Raw genomic sequence first — 20,745 nt, forward strand, 5'->3', positions numbered from 1 at the left:
TATATCCATCTATATGTCCTTCTATCCATCCAATCAATCCACCTTAAGTTTTTGGAGTAAGTTGAGATATTGTTACCCTTGTGAAAGCAGTTTGAAATAATACCTTTCCGAGATACTTACTAAATTCTATTTAAGATATTGACCCTGTTTGATTGCTGTCTACAAACATCATCAACACCTGCACTAGAATTTATTAACTATCTACTGTGTGCTTTTAACTCTGCTATCTTATTTAATTCTTTTGAAAATCCTGTGAGGTAGATGTTATCACTTACTTCGCAGATAAAGAAGATGAGGATGGAGGGAGTTAGATGGATCTCTACCTACTGACTCTGTTACTTCTGGCAGTGTTGGGATGCAAAAACCTGGGTTTTCTAACTCTAGGAAATGAATTTAAGGAGTCAAAAGTTAGCTGGTCAACTCCAGTCTTTATCAGGGGCAAGGTGCCCCAGTCTGTCCTACAGGTGAGATACCTAGTTCTCTTAGTTTAAATTTCAGATCCCACATACCACATTTGTTTGGCTTAAATTTTGAAGATAAATATGAACTCTAGAATAAAAAAGTTACCTAACTTAGACTCACAGTTAAAGAATCACGCTTGAGACCGGGTGAGGTCTAAGATTCCCTCCACGACACAAACTTCAACCCATTCCTATTTTGTCTGTGCTCCAGCACAGGGGTCTCCAACCCCCAGGCTGCATACTGGTACCTGTCTGTGGCCTGTTAGGAACTGGACTGCCCGGCAGGTGGTGAGCGGCAGGCGGGCAAGTGAAGTTTCATCTGCCGCTCCCCATCGCTCCCCATCGCTTGCATTACCGCCTGAACCATCCTCCTCCCCGCCCTTGGTCCGTGGAAAAATTGTCTTCCACAAAACTGGTCCCTGGTGCCAGAAAGGTTGGGGACTGCTGCTCCAGCACGTTAGAGTTACCTCCCAAAGAGCTGGCCTCTTCCTCCTCTTTGCATTTACCTCCTCCTGAAACATCTGCAGTTGGAAAAAATGAATAAATGATCAACTAGTTCCTTAGCTCTTCTGAATACCAGGGTCCTGGCAGTACTTCTGCAGCTAAGACCTCACTGGAGGCCAGTCTCTGTGCATGAAGCTGTGTCCACCGTGCTGGTTGAATGACAAAGGGACTCAGGGATCCCCATCAAAGCCCTCATCTCTCTGAATCCTTCCTGTATGGAGAGGCTGTGGATTAGGTGAAACTTGGGAGTGACCTCAGTAGTAAAAGGAAGTCTGATCTCAGCTCTACAGCCTCATCAATACCCCTACCCACACCCTCTCAAAAAGCTGCTTTAGTCTGGCTTCCAGGCTGTGTCATCTCAAGAGTCAGTGTCTTCTGGCTCAAAAATGCAAGACTAGGGAGTGTTTGGAGGGAATTAGAAGCTGCCTGGGTAAGTGGCTCTGCCCTCTCTGGCCTCTGTCTCTCATTCGGGCTTCGCTTAAGGGTCTGAACTGTGGCACAGATAAATGTTTTCTTCCAGTAATGCTGCATGTGCAGAGTATTGGAGCTTGCCCAAGGAAAGCAAAGCAAGCTACCAGGACATAAGATCTTTTTACCAATTGATTATTCATAATATTTTTAATAATAGGTATTTCATCTTCTCTAGTATTATTTGTGTTATTCACCACTGATTAGTGAAAACGACCAGTCATGGATGAGCACCAGTTCAGGGTCTGGCCTTTGGGAACAGCCATAACTCCTGAAGTTCTCTTTCAGTGCTGGCATTCTGTGAGCCTAAGATAGATGGGGAGAGAATCGGGACCAGAGAGAAACCTGCTGCAGTTGTCTTGGCATGAGGCCGTGTGGTCTGGCTTTGGGTGGGGGTCAGAGACCAGACCATGGACCTGAGAAAGGGAGTGAATCACTGTGCAAGTATTTATCAAGCACCGCCCATGTGCTGGGAAGCAGCAACCGGGCAGCACTGAAGGCGTATTGGGTTTGGAGTTCAAGTGGCCGAGGTGTCACACCAGGTTGTTCACTTACTCTCTGCATGATCTTGGGCAATTCATTTCACTTGTGCGCCTTAGTTTCCTGTTCACGAAATGGTATTGACAACAATATTTTGTATCAGAAGGTATTTGGTAAGTTGTAGGGTGCTGGTGGTAGGGATGTATTTTCAGATGATGATTAGGACAGAAGTTGATTTCTGGGCCAAAGGTTAGTGAGGTCTATTTTTCATATACTTAACTCTACATGCAGTAAAGAGAGCTAAGAGTGAAGGGAAAAATCCACACGGTCTGAGGGTAGGCCCTTTTTTTTTTTTTTTAACCGTGCTTAATCTTGATGGACAACTTGGGGAGTAGGTAGTAGTATTTGTGTTTGAGCTTGTGGGAACAGGCTAGGAGTGAGTGCTAGAGCAGGGCATCTAACTCAAATCTAACTCAAGCCTGTGCCCTTTCCACAGCAGCTCACAGGCCCAGGGTTGTGGAGAGTGGAGGAATCGGGGAGAGTAAATCCATCCTCTGATGCCCCAAGCAACTGTTTACAGAGCAGTTTCACTTGCACTGTTATTAGTAGCTTATAGAGTACTGTCTTCAGTAACCAGCATTCTCAGGATGATGGCTGTAAGAGGAGAGGTCTTTGGACCTCAGAAGAGGTCTAAAAATACTAGCATGGTACCCATCGGTTCCTGCCAGAGTTAACCGAGGACATTCATTCATTCAGCAAATATTTATTGAAAATTTATTTTATTTCAAGTACTTGGTTAAATGCTGGGAGTATAACAGTAAACCAGAGTCCCTGTCCTCAAGCAGCTCATATTCTAGAAGAGGGACAGAAATAAAGTCACAGTGCTCTGTAGGTAGGATGGAAATTCAGTTCCTTCTGGAAATATGCCCGGGTTAGGGGAGAGGAGTCAGGAGGAGGTGACAGGTAGGCTGGGGGCTGATGGAGGTAAGCACTCAGTGGGGTGGATGGACTGGCGTGGCAAGAGGGCTGGCAATCCGAGGAAGGGAGGCCTCCGTGGGGCTGCAAAGAGAGCGTGGTGCGAGCCTAGAATGTGAGAAAGCAGTTCTAGCTCAGTCTAAAAGCACCTTTGGAGGCCCTTTTGCATATTCAGTGCCATTCATTATGGGAATTTCCTTTTTGGACATCATGGGATGGAGCCCTAGCCCTAGTCATAGAAAAGCCAGAAGCTTCTGTCACCCCTGTTCTGATCATCACACCTCAGGGCCTGGACCTGAGAACCCAGTGATGACAGGCTTGGTGTGCTTCCGTGGCTGCAGTGTCCTCCCTGGGCCCAAGGAGAAGCCCTCCTCATTTCAGTCCTCTCAGGACCAGACTAGACAGTGTCCCGGAGCACAAGGCAGAGAATGAACCCCTCTTGTCTAGGAGGGTGGGATGGAACCCCGGGCAGGGCCTCCTCCTTCTCTTTGGTGGGTGTGTGACTCAGAGGTGGTGACATCAGCCATGACTTCATTCACCCAGAGGAGAGGCTGGCTGCAGACCGCGAGCGGGGCTCTGCCTTCTGCCCTTCCTTCTCCACGTTATGTCTCATTGTCGGGACGTTGTCATGGTCCTGCTCTTGTTTTCCACACGTCTTTTTCATTTTTTTCTTTTTCTGTCATTCTCACTTTATTCCTTTCTCATGTTTAAACTATTCTTTCTCTTCACCCCATCTTCCCTTTCTCTCTCTGTTCATCTTTTGCTTTTGTCTTTTTCTTCTCATTCCTTCGCCACTTCTCTCTTCTACTTAATCTTTGTTTCATTTTCTTTCTCGCTCATCTTCTCTTTTGCCTCCCTTTTCCTTTCTTTGTTCCTTTTCCTCTGTTCTGTCTCTTTCTTCATCAGAAATGTGTATGGAAACTGGTCCTCCTGCCTTCCACCTCTTCTCCCCTCCAGACTTCCCACCATGTTTTTTCTGTCCTAACCTTCCTAAAACTAGAGTCACAAATCACCCCCTGCTCAGACCTCAATGTCCCCCCATTCTCTTGTGGCCTGTCTAATGAATTCAGATTTGCTTCCTACTCCACTTCAGCGCACATCTCTCAGGCTGACATTCTCAGGGCTCCTTTTCCATGGCCAGGGATGCAGGTGCTGCTTCTTCCTGCACTTTTGTTCAGGGCCGTTGCCCCAGCTGGACTGCCCTCCATCCCATCTTCCTTAGTCTTTGCCTTCCCTCCACAGCAAGGTCAGACACTACCTCCCAAGTAATACGTTTCTTCTGCTGCCTTCCCACAACAGTGCCTTTCTTTCATGACCATGCAGCATCCTTAGTTTATAAATCAGATATTCTCAAACTTGAATTATTCTGTGCTACTTCTGTATCATGGCTGGGTGTTTCCTATGCAGACTCTTTGCTATACCTCAGTAAGCAACCTGAGGATTAGGACCAGTATATTCCTGCCTTTCATCTATGGTTACCTTCATATGTAGCACATACATGGCCACAAACCAGGACTGATAGACAAATTATTGCATGGTCAATAAGTATTGCATTTAAGAAATAGTTATTTCATGTTAACTGCAGGGCTACAGGTGAGTTAATTATGGTCCTTCCTTAAAAGGACCTAAGAGTCTAATAGGGAAGATGGATAGGCCCCATATAATTTGAGAAGAGTAGGGATTGTGGGGGAAACTAACATTTACTGGGGATGTGCCAGGATGAGCATTGTAACATGCATAACCTCACTGAATTGAACCCTACTATCAATATAATGAGTTAAACATTGCTGTCAGTGAACAAAGGGAAACCCAGAGATATTAGGTGACTACTGGCCAGGAGTAATGTAATTACCAAGTAGGAGAACCAAGGTGTTTTTTTTTTTTTAATTTTATTATTTTTAAAAATTTATTTGCTTTACAATTTTGGGTTAATTTCTGCTGTACTGCATAGTGATTCAGTTATACATACACACACACACACACACACACACACACACACACACACACACACACACATATATATACACATACACATATATACATTCTTTTTCATATTATTTTCCATTATGGTTTATCACAGGATATTGAATATAGTTCCCGGTGCTATACAGTAGGATCTTGTTTATCCATTCTCTATATGATAGTTTGCCTCTGCTAATCCCAAACTCCCCATCTATCCCTCTTCCGCCCCCTCTCCTTTGGCAACCACAAGTCTGTTTTCTGTATCTGTGAGTCTGTTTGTTTTGTAGATAAGTTCATTTGTGTCATATTTTAGATCCACATATAAGTGATATCATATGGTATTTGTCGTTCTTTGACTTACTTCACTTAGTATGATAATCTCTAGGTCCATCCATGTTGCTGCAAATGGCATCATTTCATTTTTTTATGGCTGAGTAATATTCTATTGTATATGTGTACCACATCTTCTTTATCTATTCATCTTTTGATGGACATTTAGGTTGTTTCCATGTCTTGGCTATTGTGAATAGTGCTGCTGGGAACATAGGGGTGCATGTATCTTTTTGGGTTTTGTTTGTTTGTTTTTTCTCTCCAAGCAGGTATGATGCTCATGGTAAAAGCAGTAAAACCATCACAAACACACCTTGGAAACATTATGCTAAGGGAAAGAAGCTGGTCACCAAAATACCACTTTTTCCATTTACATGAAATGTCCAGAATAGGCAAATCCATAGAGATAGAAAGATTAGTAGATTAAGGACTGTGGGAGTGAGGGGAAATGAGTAACAGATTTCTTTTAAGGTGATGAGTATGTACTAAAATCATGGTGATGGTTGCACAACTTGGTGAATATACTAAAAACCATTTAATTGTACACTTTAAATGGATAAAATGTATGACGTGAATTATAGTTTCATTTGGATGTATGACCAGGAGTGGGATTGTTGGATCACATGGTAACTCTATTTTTAGTTTTTTTAAGGAACCTCCATACTGTTTTCCGTAGTGGCTGTACCAGTTTACATTCCCACCAACAGTATAGGAGGGTTCCCTTAGGAGAACCAAGGTTTGTACTGAAGTGTGTCAGTCTCCAAAGCCCTGGCTCCTTCCTGAAGATGGAAACGTGGCGGGACTGACATTCTAACTAATAAGAACAATCATTTAAGACGTGCTTACTCTGAGCCAGATGGTGTTCTGCACACTTCACATACACTTGCTCGTTGTTCTCTCAACAGCTCTGTGGTGAAGGTAGTACTGTTGTCCTCTGTAATTCTCATAGGACAGGGAAGTAGAAGTGAAGCGTAGTTCAGTTGCTTTCTGAAGGTCACACAGCTGTGACGTATTAGAGCCAGGATATGCACCCTTGCAGTCTGGATCTGGAGAAGAGGCAGTGGAGTGTGCAAAGGCACCTCGGTGTAGAGTAGCACGTTGTGTTACTAGAACTACTATTGCATCAGTCAGTTTGAGGAATCGGACAGGGGAGGGGAGGGGTGCTGAAACGCAAAGGTGTTGAGAGGTGAGGCTAAATGGAAGCCTGGAGCCAGGTCACAAAAACCTTACAGTGTTCAGTGCCCTATACAAGGACCCTTCACAAAAGATGCAGAAGTGTTCCTTAGAAAGGGATGTTTTCTGTGACATTGGACTGTTACACATCCATCATACAGAAGGGTTTATGAAGTTCTGCTCTTCTACTAGTTGAGTAGTGAAGGGATTTCTCAGTCATGGACCTTGTCTGTGCCCTGCAGGAAATGACAGTGGCATAAATAAAGAAGGAGATATATATATACACATATATACATCTCCAGATGAGCCCCCGAGAAGTGCCAAATGGAACCGTAAAGTACACCCATCCTTTATGTGTTGGGGGTAAGCAAAGTTTGGGTTGAAGGAAATTGGGGAAAGAAAGAAGAGGGCCACCACTGGGAGCCAGCCTGGACTGGACACCAGGTTGTCCTCAGATGTCCCAGAGCACTCGACATTTGATGGAGCACTTTTCCCACCTCAGCCCCCTCTCCAGTACACTTGGCAGCCATTCAGCCTGGTGCTGCACTGACGCAGGAGTCCCAGCCAGGAAGTGAATGAATCCATTTTCCAATTAAAATGAAACTTCTCCAAAGGACCTGCTCACCCTAAGAAGAGAAATTTATCTTCCTGGCAGTCTGGCTTGGCTAGGATATGTCTCTGCCCCTAAGACAGATGGTGAAAAGCCATTAACTTGAATGAGAAAAGAGAAACTGGGACAGTCCTTATTTACAACCTCATTCACTTATCCATTCATTTCTTATTTCCATTTACATAAACTCCTATTTAGCTTGCACATCTCTGTTCATTCATTTATTTGTTCATTCATTCACCTAATGTTACTCATCATCTATAGATCAGATACAATGCGAGGTCCTAGGAACAGAGACTGAACAAAAACACAGTCCCTGACTCATAGAGATTTCAGTTTAGGGAGAGAGATAGACATGTGAACAGATGATGGGAAGTGCTATGAATGGGGCTATTTACTGAGTATTATGGGGGCATAGCACAGAACACCCTACTCAGCTTAGGGGAATCAGAGAAGATGTCATGGAGTGTGTAACACTTGAGTCCTAAATGATGAGCACATGTTGGCCAGGTGAGAGAGGGAGGGTATCCAGATAAGGAACACTATGAATAAAGATGTAATGGTGAGAAAAAGGACAATGTACATGATTTTAGTGCAGTATCTCAGATCTATCAGAGACGAAGCTGGCAAGTAAGACATGGTTTGTACATGCCACGTTAATAAATTTAATCTTTAACTCCAAAGGTAGTAGAAAACTTTGAAGGGGGCAAAGGGTACTAGATTGAAAGCTCCCTGTGGGTGGGGCTGTGTCTGTTGTTTGCTCTCATTTCCCTTGCACTGAGCACGGTACCTGACACGTAGAGGATACCAAGTAAATAATGAAGGAATGAATGAATGATTTATATAGTCAAATATTCATTTTACATAGGCCATTACATTCTAACTGGCTGTGTAGAGGGTGGGAATTGAGGGGGTTAAAATTTGAAAGAGGCTGTATCAGTTAGGGTGGTGACAGACCACCTCAACACTTGATGGAGTGAAAAAGCAACCATTTATTTACCTCGTAATTATGCAGGTTACTGATTAGGGATGAGCTAAGCTAAATGGATTGTCTTGTCTCTGCTGAATGTGTTCCGGAGTCTCCGGAGGGCTGCTGGGTTTCCTGATCTTAGCTCTGTTCGGCTCTCTTGAATGTGTGGAGCCTTGGCCAGGACGGTTGGTCTTTGCTCCACGTGTCCTCTCATCCTCCAGCAGGTCAGCCTGAGCTGTCTCATGTGGCAGCTCTACATTCCAAGAAGACAAGAGCAAGGTCTTCAAGAGCTCAGTTCAGAAGTAGCACAGTGGTGTTTCTGCTTCATTGCATTGGTCAAGCCAGGTCCTAAGCCCAGCCCCAATTCAAGTGGTGGAGAAACAGATTAACCTCTTTTTTTTTTTTTTTAATTGAAGTACAGTTGATTTACAATGTGTTAAATTCTGCTGTACAGCAAAGTGATTCAGTTATACATATATATATATATATCTCATTCTTTTTTATATTCTTTTCCATTATGGTTTATCATAGGATATTGAATATAGTTCTCTGTGCTATACAGTAGGACCTTGTTGTTTATCCATTCTATATATAATAGTTTGCATCCGCTAACCCCAAACTCCCACTCCAGCCCTCCTTCAACCTCCTCCCCCTTTGGCAACCACAAGTCTGTTCTCTTTGTCTGCGAGTCTGTTTCTGTTTTATAGATAGGTTCATTTGTGTCGTATTTTAGTTTCCACATATAAGTGATATTATATGGTATTTGTCTTTTTCTTTCTGACTTACTTCACTTAGTATGATAATCTCTAGTTGCATCCATGTTGCTGCAAATGGCATTATTTAGTTCTTCTTTTTTTTAAGGCTGAGTAGTATTCTATTGTGTATGTGTACCACATCTTCTTTATCCATTCATCTGTCGATGAATATTTAGGTTGCTTGCCATGTCTTGGCTGTTGTGAATAGAGCTGTTATGAACATAGGGGTGCATGTATCTTTTTGAATTATAGTTTTTTATGGATATATGCCCAGGAGTGGGATTGCTGGATCATATGGTAATTCTATTTTTAGTTTTCTGAGGAACCTCCATACTGTTTTCCATAGTGGGTGCACCAACTTACATTCTCACCAACAGTGTAGGAGGGTTCCCTTTTCTCCACACCCTCTCCAGCCTTTGTTATTTGTAGAGTTTTTGATGATGGCCATTCTGACTGGTGTGAGGTGGCACCTCATTGTAGTTTGGATTTGCATTTCTCTAGATTCGCCTCTTAATGCGAGGAACTACAGAGTCATACAGCAAAGGGCATGACTACAGGGTTGGGGAGAATTCTGGCCACTTTTGTGGTATACCATAGATAGGATAGCAATAATCCAGGTGACTGAATGTGATGGACTGAAAATAGGATAGTGAAGATGTGGTGTGATGGGTAATTTTATGTGTCAACTTGACTGGGCCACAGGGTGACACTTGTTCAAACATTATTCTGAGTGTGTCTGTGAGGGTGTATCTGGATGAGATTAATATTTGAATTGGTCAGCTGAGTAAAGCAGATTCTCCTCCCTAATGTGGGTGAGCCCCATCTGATCAATTGAAGACCTGAATAGAATAAAAAGGCTGAGAAAGAGGGAACTCCTCCTACCTGACTGCCTTGAGCTGGAAATTGGTCTTTTCCTGTCTTTGACTGAAACCTTGGCTCTTCTTGGGTCTTGAGCCTGTTGGCCTTTGGACTAGAAATTACGCCATCAGTTCTCGTGGTTCTCAGGCCTTTGGACTCAGATTGGAACCCCTGGGTCTCCAACTGCAGATCTTGGGACTTCTCAGCTTCTATAATCGTGTGAGCCAATCCTGATAATAAATATACATATACGAAGAAATATACAAATGTACACAGATGTCATATATATGAAGGAGATATATATATAGGATACATAAGATATACATATTATAAGATATATATTTTATATATAAGGTATATATATATATTACATAAGATATATATATGTAGTCTCCTATTGGTTCTGTTTCTTTGGAGAACCCTGACTAATACAGGGGGGTGAAGAGGTGGGAACCTCTTCATGGATTAATTGGGAGTTTAAATTAGAAGGATGATGGGATGTAAGCAATGAGAGAGAAGGAGAAGATGACTCCTAGGGTAACTGGATCCCCTGACATAGAAAACCAAGGAGGAGGAAAACATTTGGGGAAAATAACAGATGCTGTTATGGACGTGTCGAGTTAGAGGTGCAGTGGCGCATCCAGAAGACGTGTCTCAGGAGAGTTTAGAGTTTGAGGTCATTCATGTTACTCAACTAGTAGTTGGTTGGAACCTTGGGAATAATTAAAATTGTCCAGGAAGCATGTGAAAAGTGAGAAGAGCATTAGGATGAGTCAAGAATATCTATCTGCATTTAAAGGGAAACTAAGGAAAAGGAGCTCAGGAAGGAGATAGAATAGCAGTGATGAGAAGGGCATGAAGGGATCCAAGAGACGGAAGTGGTAAGGAAGACCTCCTCACTTCTCTGTTTGTCCAAGTCTCCCACTTTATTTCACCTCTGTTCCAAGACCTTACCCAGTCCAAAGCCCTCTTTTCTCTTAGAACCCTCCCTTCCACCGCCCACTAGGAACTGTGTTATCTAGGTTACCATGGCATCCTTCTTTCCTCCTTCTGCATTTTATTGTGCTTTAGGGAGGCAGACCCCTGAACTAGCACTGGGCTGGGCACTAGAGATCTACATTTTAGTCTGTCTTTCCACCTATGTGTTGTGTAACCTTGGGACAGTTGTGATCCCTTTCTGGGTTTTATTTTCTTAACCTGAAAGGTGAGGTTTATAATTTCTTACCTTTCCCCTATTCTTTGCCTTAAAGAATTTATACAGGTCAGATGAGATCATGCATGTCAAAGCGCTTTGAAACACGTGAAGCTCTGCAGTAGTAATCAGAGTGAAATCCGTTGACTTATCCGGCACTCCACATTATTTCGTTTAACCCTCCCAACGTCCTTTGAGGTAGATGCTAGTAATGTGGCGTTTGAGGAAACTGGGGCTTAGAGAAATTAATTTGCCTAAAGCTACACAGCTGGGAAGTGGTGAGGACAGTAATCAAACTCAGGTCTGCCTGACTCCAAAGTTCTTAGGGCCCACATACCAAAGCCTTGTTTTCCTAATGCATGTGGTGTATCACATTCCTGGGCAAAGTCAGCTTTGCAGAATACGATCCGTTTTCATGCAAATGATAACATTTTTATGGTTGGAAAATCTGCTCTAGTGTGGATTATAAATTTACCTTTCTGTAGAACAGTAGAGCTCTAGGGGAGGTGTGGGGGGAAGATGCATATATGTATCCAGTTCTTGAAAATTTAATAATTTAAATTATACAATGGGATTCTTTCATTTTATAAATAAATTCTGTGCAGGTACAGTTAAACAAAACCTTCTCTAAAGGGGGTGATGTACCTTGTCATTTTAGAGTTTTGTTTTTTGGGTGTCATTCTCAGCAGTAGCATAAATATTGATTCTGCTTGACCTTTAGGCTTCAGCTCAAATCTATCCTCCATGAAGTCTTTTTTGGCCACCCAGGCCCCAAAGCCCTTTCCCTTCTCTGAACCCTGTTTGTGATTACTCATTAGAGGCAGATATATGGCCACACAAAAAATATTATGAGAAAGTTATGAGGCTGACTCACCAAACCTTGGTATCAGGCTCATTACATTATCATCATACATCATCTTATTAATTACCATTTCCTTTGCACACATCTTTCTACAGCTTCATTGTAATTTTACTTTAAAAGAGTTTGACTTTAAGTTTCTTTATACCTCCTGAAACTTTCTGCATTTAAAAGAGTTAGCGGCTTTTTGCCCTCCAGGAGTTTGAAATTTTGAGATGGACTTAGGCACGTAAATATATATAATAAGGGCACGGCAAGGGATGGAGGGATTCACTGAAAAGGTGATATTTGAGCTGCATTTGAAAATCGAAGGTAGAAGTTTGATCATGAGAGAAGATGGGAAAGTCAATCCAAGTAGAGGCATCAGCCTCAACAGAGTCAGGGAGATATGACAGAGTACGGTGCGTTTGGGGAAGAGAAAGAAACGAGGTGAGATCAGGGTGGGGAGTGATGAAGACAGGGATTATGGGCAGTGAGCCAAGAAGGAGTCATAACAAATAATGGCCAAGTTGGAGCTAAGTTATGTGTCCTGAGAGCCATGCCAAGGAGAAAAAATGTGATTCTAGGCCGCAAGGAACTGTCGAACCATTTTAAACAAAGAAACGTCATGGTAAGTTTTAATTTTTTAGAAAGATGTCACTGGTAGCACAAACCTTTCAGCGTATCTGTCTGACTTAAAATATCTCCAGTGTTTGGTCTTTTTCTCTGTGGATGGGAGTATGAAACACAGTTATTTCATTCATTCTGGGAAGTTTCTGTCTGGGGATTATGACCCAGTCCATGTTTTCAGCATCATTTTTTTTTTTTTTTTAAAGAATGAAGTTGAGGATTAAGTTTCTTCCCGAAACATCTCTCCTTTCTGGGCCATCAGCCTGTGCCCTAATTCTCAGTCTTGAATATAGAGTGAGGATAAGGTTTTGCTTTTTTAAGGGCCCTTGTGCTGGAAAACAATATCATGAGTATTTGGGATATTCTGGCAGGACCATTTACTAGGAGGAAATTAGGGAGCTCTGTGCTTCCCTGTCATTCACTGCACACAGCAGGGAGCCCAGATAGACTCCCACTGCAAGTCATAACCAAATACTTAGTTGATCCTTTTTTAATTGGTCATCCCTCCTTTCCCATGCTGCTCCTAGACCCTCGCGTCTCCCAACATGCATTGCAGTGTCTGCTTCATTTTACCCCCAAGTTCCCTTGGCATCTAGAAGCCAGCAGAGACCTCACTGCCTCCCTGGACATGGCAGTGAGAAGGAAAGGGAGAAAGCTCCATCTCTCTGCCCCAGGCTGGTGGAGTGGCTGCTGCCTGGCCTTGAACCTCAGATACACTTACTCCACCTCCGCCCTCTGCCAAGACCCGCAGCTGTGTGTGCTTTGAGTGTGGTTTTATGAAGTAATAGATGATTAAAAAAGAGATTTGTTCTCTTTGGTGGCTTTCAAGCCTGAGGGATTGCTTAGCTCAAAGGATTGTTATTGGAATGCAAAAGCCTTTATTGCCAAGTCATACACCCCAATCACTGCTGATTTCTTTTTTTTTTCTTGAAAAGACTACTTTTTGTTAGTTGCTTGGTAACTGGAGGAGAGGCTTAACTCCTTCGGCACAGAGAGCTCCTAGTTTGAACTGGATTCATCACCCACATTACGAGATGCGCCTAAAGTTGGCTTGTGTTGGGGACCTGCTCTGTGTTTGCTCTAGCCCGTGTACCATTTGTGCATGGAGGTTGTTATGAGGGATGTAGAAGTTAAGTGAGTTGCCCAGGATTGAAAGTGAAATCTCTGAAGTTTAATAAAACATTAGAGGGCTTCCCTGGTGGCTCAGTGGTTGAGAGTCCGCCTGCCGATGCAGGGGACGCGGGTTCGTGCCCCGGTCCCGGAGGATCCCACATGCCGCAGAGCAGCTGGGCCCGTGAGCCATGGCCGCTGAGCCTGCGCATCCGGAGCCTGTGCTCCGCAATGGGAGAGGCCACAACAGTGAGAGGCCTGCGTACCGCAAAAAAAAAAAAAAAAAAAAAAAAGAAAAAATGTCTTTCTTCTTTCTGTAAAGAATGGTAATACCTTCCATCATGATGCTTTCAAAAGGCCAAAACCCACAGCTCTGCTAGATCTGGGAGCCTCAGGGTGGTGACTCTGGCCTGGGAAGGAAGGAACACTCACTTTAGAGTGGGAAGCCCCATGTGGCTTTGGGTTAAGGCCTTGTCATCCAAACCTCAGTTTCTGCATCCTTCACATGCAGACTGTTGTGTATCACCTACAACCTCTGAACCATCCTGAGAATCCAATGAGATGAGGAACATGGGGGCACTGTTGTAAGCTGTGGAAGAATCTAAGAGGACAGTCGCTGTGCCTGATGCAGGCCCAGTGGTTCCAAGGATAGAATTAATTCCATAAGATTGAGGCCCTTGGCTGGGACTCTGCGGGTTGGGGAGAGGCAGGAAAGGAGAGATTTTCTCATAGAACTGGATTAAGAATTCATCCACGGGGGCTCATAGGCCCTTGGCCAATCTGGCATTTGATGACTAAGCACTTGTGAATCATGTAGCCCAACCTAAGAACACCATGGGAACCTTGTAGGTAGTGTCAGCATCTCCAAGTAAGGGATTGGGCTTCTGGAGACTTCAAGTAAGGGATCGGGCTTCCCTCTCATCCAGGCAAATGCTTTCCCCCTCTCCTTTGCTGACTAAGCTGCAGACTTTGCTTTTGTGGAGAAGGCAGGGAATACTACTGCTGTCTTCTCCCCCAGGACCACATGCATTTTTAAGGATGCCTCACACTCCTAATATGATGCCATTTCTGGTCACTCATTCTATGGAGAGTTTTAGCCAGGGTCTCTGGCTTTGCTCAGTGAAGCCGCGTTGTTTCAAGAAAAGATGGCGCCGCCAGGCCGCTTTGTCCCTCCTGCCCCTGATGTGTCTCTTCCTGGCCAGAGGCCTGATGCTGCCTCTGAGACATTCTGCCTGGGTTCCATTGTCCACAGAGGCTGTCTGCGTGGCTACAGGCTGAAAGCTCTTATTTTGCAAGGTCTGTAATGACTGTATACAGGATCTAACAGAAGCAGTTATTTTCTGAGTTGAGGAAGACTGCTTGGCTTTGACTGGTAGCACTGATCGTTGCTGCAGTGGTTTCGTGGTTTATTTCTGATTGGCCTTGGATTTCTGAAGTCTTTAGAATGAGAATGCCTTTTCTCCCTGAGAACTGATCACCGAAACCACAGAGCACATGGAAAGAGATTTGGGGGACTACCCAGAAGACATACTAGTAGCTTGACTCATAGTTTCAAAGGCTACCATTTTCTGACTGATCTATTAACATATAAAGATACTGCTAGTTCAGAGCTACGTTTGGCATATTTAGTCAACTTTAAGTGTTGCTTTGTTTAACATTAAGACGTATGGGTATTCAAAGGAAAGTTTAGCCCTTTCTAGATGTAAGCGCTCACCCAAATGCTTAGGAATTTAAAATAAACAACCAACAACAACAGAAAATGGGCTTAACACTGCCTTTTACGTCTGAGCCCTTTTGATGTTATTATTGTTTTAATGGGACCCTGTTCCTGGGTTAATATTCAGTTTCTCTGCTGTGCGTGGATGTCTGTGTTCACAGAGTGGTGATAGGGGAAGAGAAAACAGGAAGAACTCATAGAATTTGAGGGCAAATATAGATAAAGAATAGTTGTATGTCTATAAAATAGAACAGCACTCAGGACTTTTGTGTTGTTCTAAGGAGGTAACACATGTGGAAACCCTTTGTAAACTCTGAAGCGCCTCTCACCTGAGTGAGATTGGAAGGTGAAACTGAGCAGTTTGTCTAGTTGTTCAGTGCATATTTATCGAATGTCTGCTATGTGTCACCTGATAGCAGATACTAGAATATGTCTCTTTTGGATCTTCTGTCTTGTTGCCTTTAGGTTCCCAAAGATACCCATGTACTTAGGATACATTCCTTTTTGTTGTAGCCTCTTGGGGAGGGAATAATTGAAACCAGGACATGGAGAGTTGCCTGGGTGGTAGGAAACCTTTCTTGCTGCTGCTTCTGTCTGTATTGCTCTTCTCTTTATGAAGTCCTACTTCTCCAGGTCCTTGGCAAAAAAATGGCCACTTCACAGTTTCCAAGTTTATCTCACCTCCAATTCCACTCAAAGGCAGAAGTTAAATGACTCCATCTGGATCCTGATTCTCAATTCCTGGGAGAAGGAATCTGATTGGCCCAGTTAGGTCACATGTCCACCCCTAGTCCAGTTAAGTGTGTCAGGGGGACTGGAGTCATGTGATTTCTACCTCACAGCTAAGGGTCCAGTCCTGTGCCAGGGAGGAGAAAGACAGTTGTGGGATATTATGGTGCATAAAACTGACAAGGTCCTTGACATCATTGAGCTTACAATCTAGCAGAAGAGAAGGACATTATACAAATACTTGCGGGGTGATATGGGTTATATGACAGCCAGACCTCACCTGAGGAGGAGATCCTGTAAGACCTCCCCAGGGAAGGATGGATTGGGTTAACCAAAGTGGGCAGAGCAACAGGGTGGTGGGTGAGGAAGGATTGTTCTGGACAGAGGTGGCAGAGGAAGGAAAAAGCCCAGTGGCAGGAAAAAATAATCTGACCACATTGGCAGTGTGGAAGAAATTGGAAGCAACAAATGTTTAAAAAAGTTATAAGAATAGCTTGATTCCATACCATTCTCTCTGGCTTAGATTGGAAATTCTTTGTGGACAGGGACTATCATTCCTGTTGCCTTTGGAACCAGTTAGCCTGGGGAGACTTTTTCATGGCAGGACACATTGCATTTCATCGGGTAATTTCTTAGTGTGGTTTTTCTCCCCATTTCACAGCTGTTCAGCTTTGAAATCTTTTTATATGTCTTGAAGAGTATCCTCTTGCCCTTCACTGGGAAGATGGATTGCATACCCTTGCAGAATGTACTTCCTCCTGCTCCAGGTTGGCAAAGAGGAGTAAAAGGGAAATTATAGTCATTTTTGGAAGGATCAATAATTGCCAATTTTTCTTTCCTGTATAGTACTGCTTTTATATTACTCACCATTCCCAGCCCCTGAACAGATGTTTTATTGGGCATTGTTGGCTATGCTTTTGTTTTGAAAATTTTGAAACATTATTGAAAGAGGAGAGGGGGAGAAAAAATAGCCCATAATTGATTCTAATATGTATTTAATTTGGCAGAACTTGAGAGAGACTTGCTGGGATAAGGCGGGACATTTCTTTGATCTCCCAGACTTCTTATCGTGGAAGGCAACAGGTGTCACAGCACGGTATGTTAATTACGAGTTGGATTTTATTTGTGTTCATCCATTCTCGGGTGTCTGTGTGTGTGTGTGTGTGTGTGTGTGTGTGTGTGTGTGTGTGTATATTGATTTCTTAACTCGCTTTGACTGGATGTACTGTTTGTACATCTGCATGTGATTTTGCGTACTTGAAACATCTTGAATCCATCTTCCACCTCCACTGCACATGCCCAAACACCATTGTTCCTCTGAGGCCTGGAATGTGGGTATCCAAGGTGAAGACCATTCATTAAAATTGGACACATTTAAAGGAGACGTGAATAGTCCATTGTGAAATGTGACTATTTTTCCAAAGGCACTTTTTACATGATGAATAAAAGAAACATTTTTTGGCCCCTAAAATTAAGGCAAGAGTTATGTTTTTCAAGGAAGGTGATTTTAACTTTAACTAGAAGGGTGTGTTAATGAAGCTATTTTGCTTTTTATATCAGTGTACCTGAATCATCCCAGAGTGTAGAAGTATGTATGTTGAAGTCAACAGTATTTCTCAAGAAATGACAAATATTATAAATAAGTTATGTGCTACACGTCAGAGACAATTTTTAAAAATACTCATGGAGTGTGATTGTGGCTGCTACAGTGGATGTGTGCACAGATGTGCATATATATGGACAGATTGGACATGTACTCTCAAAGCATGCAAACCTGTTGTCATCTTGACCTCAGATTTCAGGGGATGCACAAGGGGAGGGGGCAGTAGGGCAGGGAGGGGTCTTCTTATCTTGGAAATGATTTAGAATTGCACATGAGAAAGGGGATCATTTCCCAGAGGACCGATAAACCTGCATGAGTATGTATATATTTAGGTAGATCTTAAAGTCATCTCTCTTAGAGAGTGCTAAATCCTCCCTATTTTCCCTTTTATTTAAACTCACGAGAAGCTGGGAATGGGAGTACCATTTTCCCCATGCTCTTTCTGTCTGTCTCATTTTGTATGATTTGGATTTTCCTTGTAGAGAGTTGATGAGAGTGTGATAGTTCATTTGGCAGCAGGGGCTTCCAGAAAGGAGATAGTAGAAGATGTATTTCACAAGCACATCATTCATCTTGTTGATTATTTTCCCCTCCCACTAATGAAATGCTAGGGTGGAGGGGATTCACATGCATATTAAAATGGCCTCAGTGGGCTTCCCTGGTGGCGCAGTGGTTGAGAGTCTGCCTGCCGATGCAGGGGACACAGGTTCATGCCCCGGTCCGGGAAGATCCCACGTGCTGCAGAGTGGCTGGGCCTGTGAGCCATGGCAGCTGGGCCTGCGCATCCGGAGCCTGTGCTCCGCAACGGGAGAGGCCGCAACAGTGAGAGGCCCACGTACCGCAAAAAAAAAAAAATGGCCTCAGTAAACCTCAGGTACTCATCCCTCTCTGGGGAGAGGGCTCTGGAGGAGTGGTCTGAACTTTAACCCAGAAGGTGCAATTAGTCACCATTATATTGTTATCCTCAATGGGGAGGGGGTTGTTTGGGTGAAGATCTCATCGGGACATTCCTCTTTTGGTGTGATATTAGTTGTCCAGAGTTATTTCTGGAAGGACCTTTCTCTAGTTTTTTTCCCTATCTTTGTTCAGTAGTGAAGGAAATGTTTTGATTATTTTAGCCAAATAGACCTAGGAGTCAAAGCAGTGCTACTAGTGTGGGTATCGGTAACAATCCATTGGCCCACAAGCCTTGAGAACTCAAAAGCAGAAGAACTACAGATGGAGGAGGGCCTTGATTTTCCTTCTCTTTTTCCTTGGATGTTAATCAATCCAGCTCATTGATGTCCTCCCTGTTTTTTTCTGATGGTGCTAGATAGTCTACACCCCCATTTCCAAGTGTCTAATGCCATATTAAGACACCAAGAAGCCAGCTTTTTGAAGCTAGCTCTGGCTCAGATAGATTTAAATGCATTGCCTTGCTTATCCACTGTGGAGTTACAACATGACTTATCCTCAATTCTGCCACACAAGAGTTTGGTGACCTTGGGAGTGGCCTTACCTTCTTTGAATCTCACTTTCCTTATCTATAAAATGGAGATCGTGATACCTAACTAGCCTGATTATAGAAATCAGCCGAATCATTTATTCAAAGCCCAGATCCTCAGGGCTTCCAGTTTCAAGCCTACCGAATCAGAATCCCTATGGGATACCTGGGAATTTGTGTGATTAACAAGTGCCCCAGGTGGTTATATGGTCAGGTAAGATGGGACAACATTGCCTAACAGTGTATACTTGAAAGTAATATGTAAGGTGGTCCATACATGTGAAGGATTGGACGTATTTTGAAAGGTCGGATGGATTTGGACAGCTTCTCATTAGCCTATCAGAACGTGCTTCCATTGCCCACCCGTGACAATCTGAAATCCTGAGGAAGCAGAAAGTTTAGTGCTCAGAAATGATTTATTGACTGTCCAGTCATCCCTGCCATTTTTTATTGGCTGAGACACTCATGCCTCATTCTACTTTCCCGAGCATGTATTTGCAGTCCCCTCCCCGACCCTTGCCCCTACTCGCCAGCACCTTCAGAGGCTTCCCTTCCAGCTTCGCTCTCCTGGAGAGCTGAGTCTGTGGACCTTGGGCACCAGGCACCAAGTTCCTCTTGTAAAGATGGTTGCCCTCTCCCAGGCACACCTCTCTCTTACATCTGTCTTTCTTTTTTGTTGTTTCCTCAATCTCTTCATTCTTTCTTCTCTATTTCAACCTGCATGATCAGGCGAAACAAGTAATCTCAGAGCTTTCTCAATTATAAATATAATTGGGGTAATGACAATACTTACTCTATTGTATGGACTGACTGAGTGAGGTGACAGAAGAACTTCCAACACAGCGCTGAGAAAGTTTTTGAAGGAATTAGCTATTTTATTTTTCTATACATTTATTTATTTATTTTTGGCTGCGTTGGGTTTTTGTTGCTGCATGCGGGCTTTTCTCTTGTTGTGGCGAGAGGGGGCTACTCTTTGTTGTGGTGCTTGGGCTTCTCATTGGGTGGCTTCTCTTGTTGCAGAGCACGGGCTCTAGGCGTGCAGGCTTCAGTAGTTGTGGCTTGCGGGCTCTAGAGCGCAGGCTCAGTAGTTGTGGCACATGGGCTTAGTTGCTCCGCAGCATGTGGGATCTTTCCGGACCAGGGCTTGAACCCGTGTCCCCTACATCAGCAGGTGGATTCTTAACCACTGCACCACCAGGGAAGCCCTAGCTATTTTATTTAGTTTCCTTACTCTATCGATTTTGGCAGGGAGTCTTTGCATTAAGCTTCTGGCCTAGCGGAAAGAAGGAAATCCTTGTAGTCAGACTGACCTGGGTTCAATGTCTCTGCTATGTACTGTCTGTGAGAAGCTGGAGTAAATTACCCCCCTCCCCCTCCCCCACCCCCGCCCAAATTCAGGTCCTCATCTGGCCGTCCTGTCAAGGTTAGAAGTACTGTGGATAAAATGTGTAGCACATAGTATTTAAACAATTCACAGTTCTTTTAATGAAAAATCCCCATTGTCTTTCCATCTTCTAGAATAAGAAAGATGAGGGTCTGAGTTTGAATGTATGAATGCCAAAAAAAACTCTGGACAGTGGAACATGAACTTGGCATCCTCTGGGCCAAGGAGAGGTTCAGATTTGGTGTTTATCTGGCTCTTATTGTGATTGTTTTGGGAGGCTTTGGGGAAATGGGTGCCAAAAAGGCTAGAGGGTGGTTTTTTTCCCTTTCTTTTTTTCTTTTTATTATTCTAGTGGAGCCATGGCTAAAAAAGTGATCAGATTTCACCTTGTCTTAAGCCTTCAGACTTGTTTTTGGCAGTGACAGTGTGTAAGAAGTCGTCCTCCTCCTCCTCTTATCTGTTTTTCTCTCTTCTCCTGCTTTCCCCTCCCCACCCCCACTTTATTTATTGTTC

The 20,745-nt window shown here is 43.5% G+C and overlaps 1 protein-coding gene across 5 annotated transcripts in view; it reads left to right on the top strand.

Moving 5' to 3' along the window:
- FGGY (FGGY carbohydrate kinase domain containing) overlaps positions 1 to 20,745 on the top strand; it is a 430,315-nt gene that overhangs the window by 59,095 nt on the left and 350,475 nt on the right. For all 5 annotated transcript variants that reach the window (XM_060089872.1, XM_060089875.1, XM_060089874.1 and 2 more), the window contains one exon: positions 16,770 to 16,858. In XM_060089872.1, coding sequence (XP_059945855.1) covers positions 16,770 to 16,858 — 89 coding nt within the window. The remainder of the gene's footprint in view (positions 1 to 16,769; positions 16,859 to 20,745) is intronic.

This window comes from Mesoplodon densirostris, chromosome 2, assembly GCF_025265405.1.
Source record: "Mesoplodon densirostris isolate mMesDen1 chromosome 2, mMesDen1 primary haplotype, whole genome shotgun sequence".
NCBI lineage: Eukaryota > Metazoa > Chordata > Mammalia > Artiodactyla > Ziphiidae > Mesoplodon > Mesoplodon densirostris.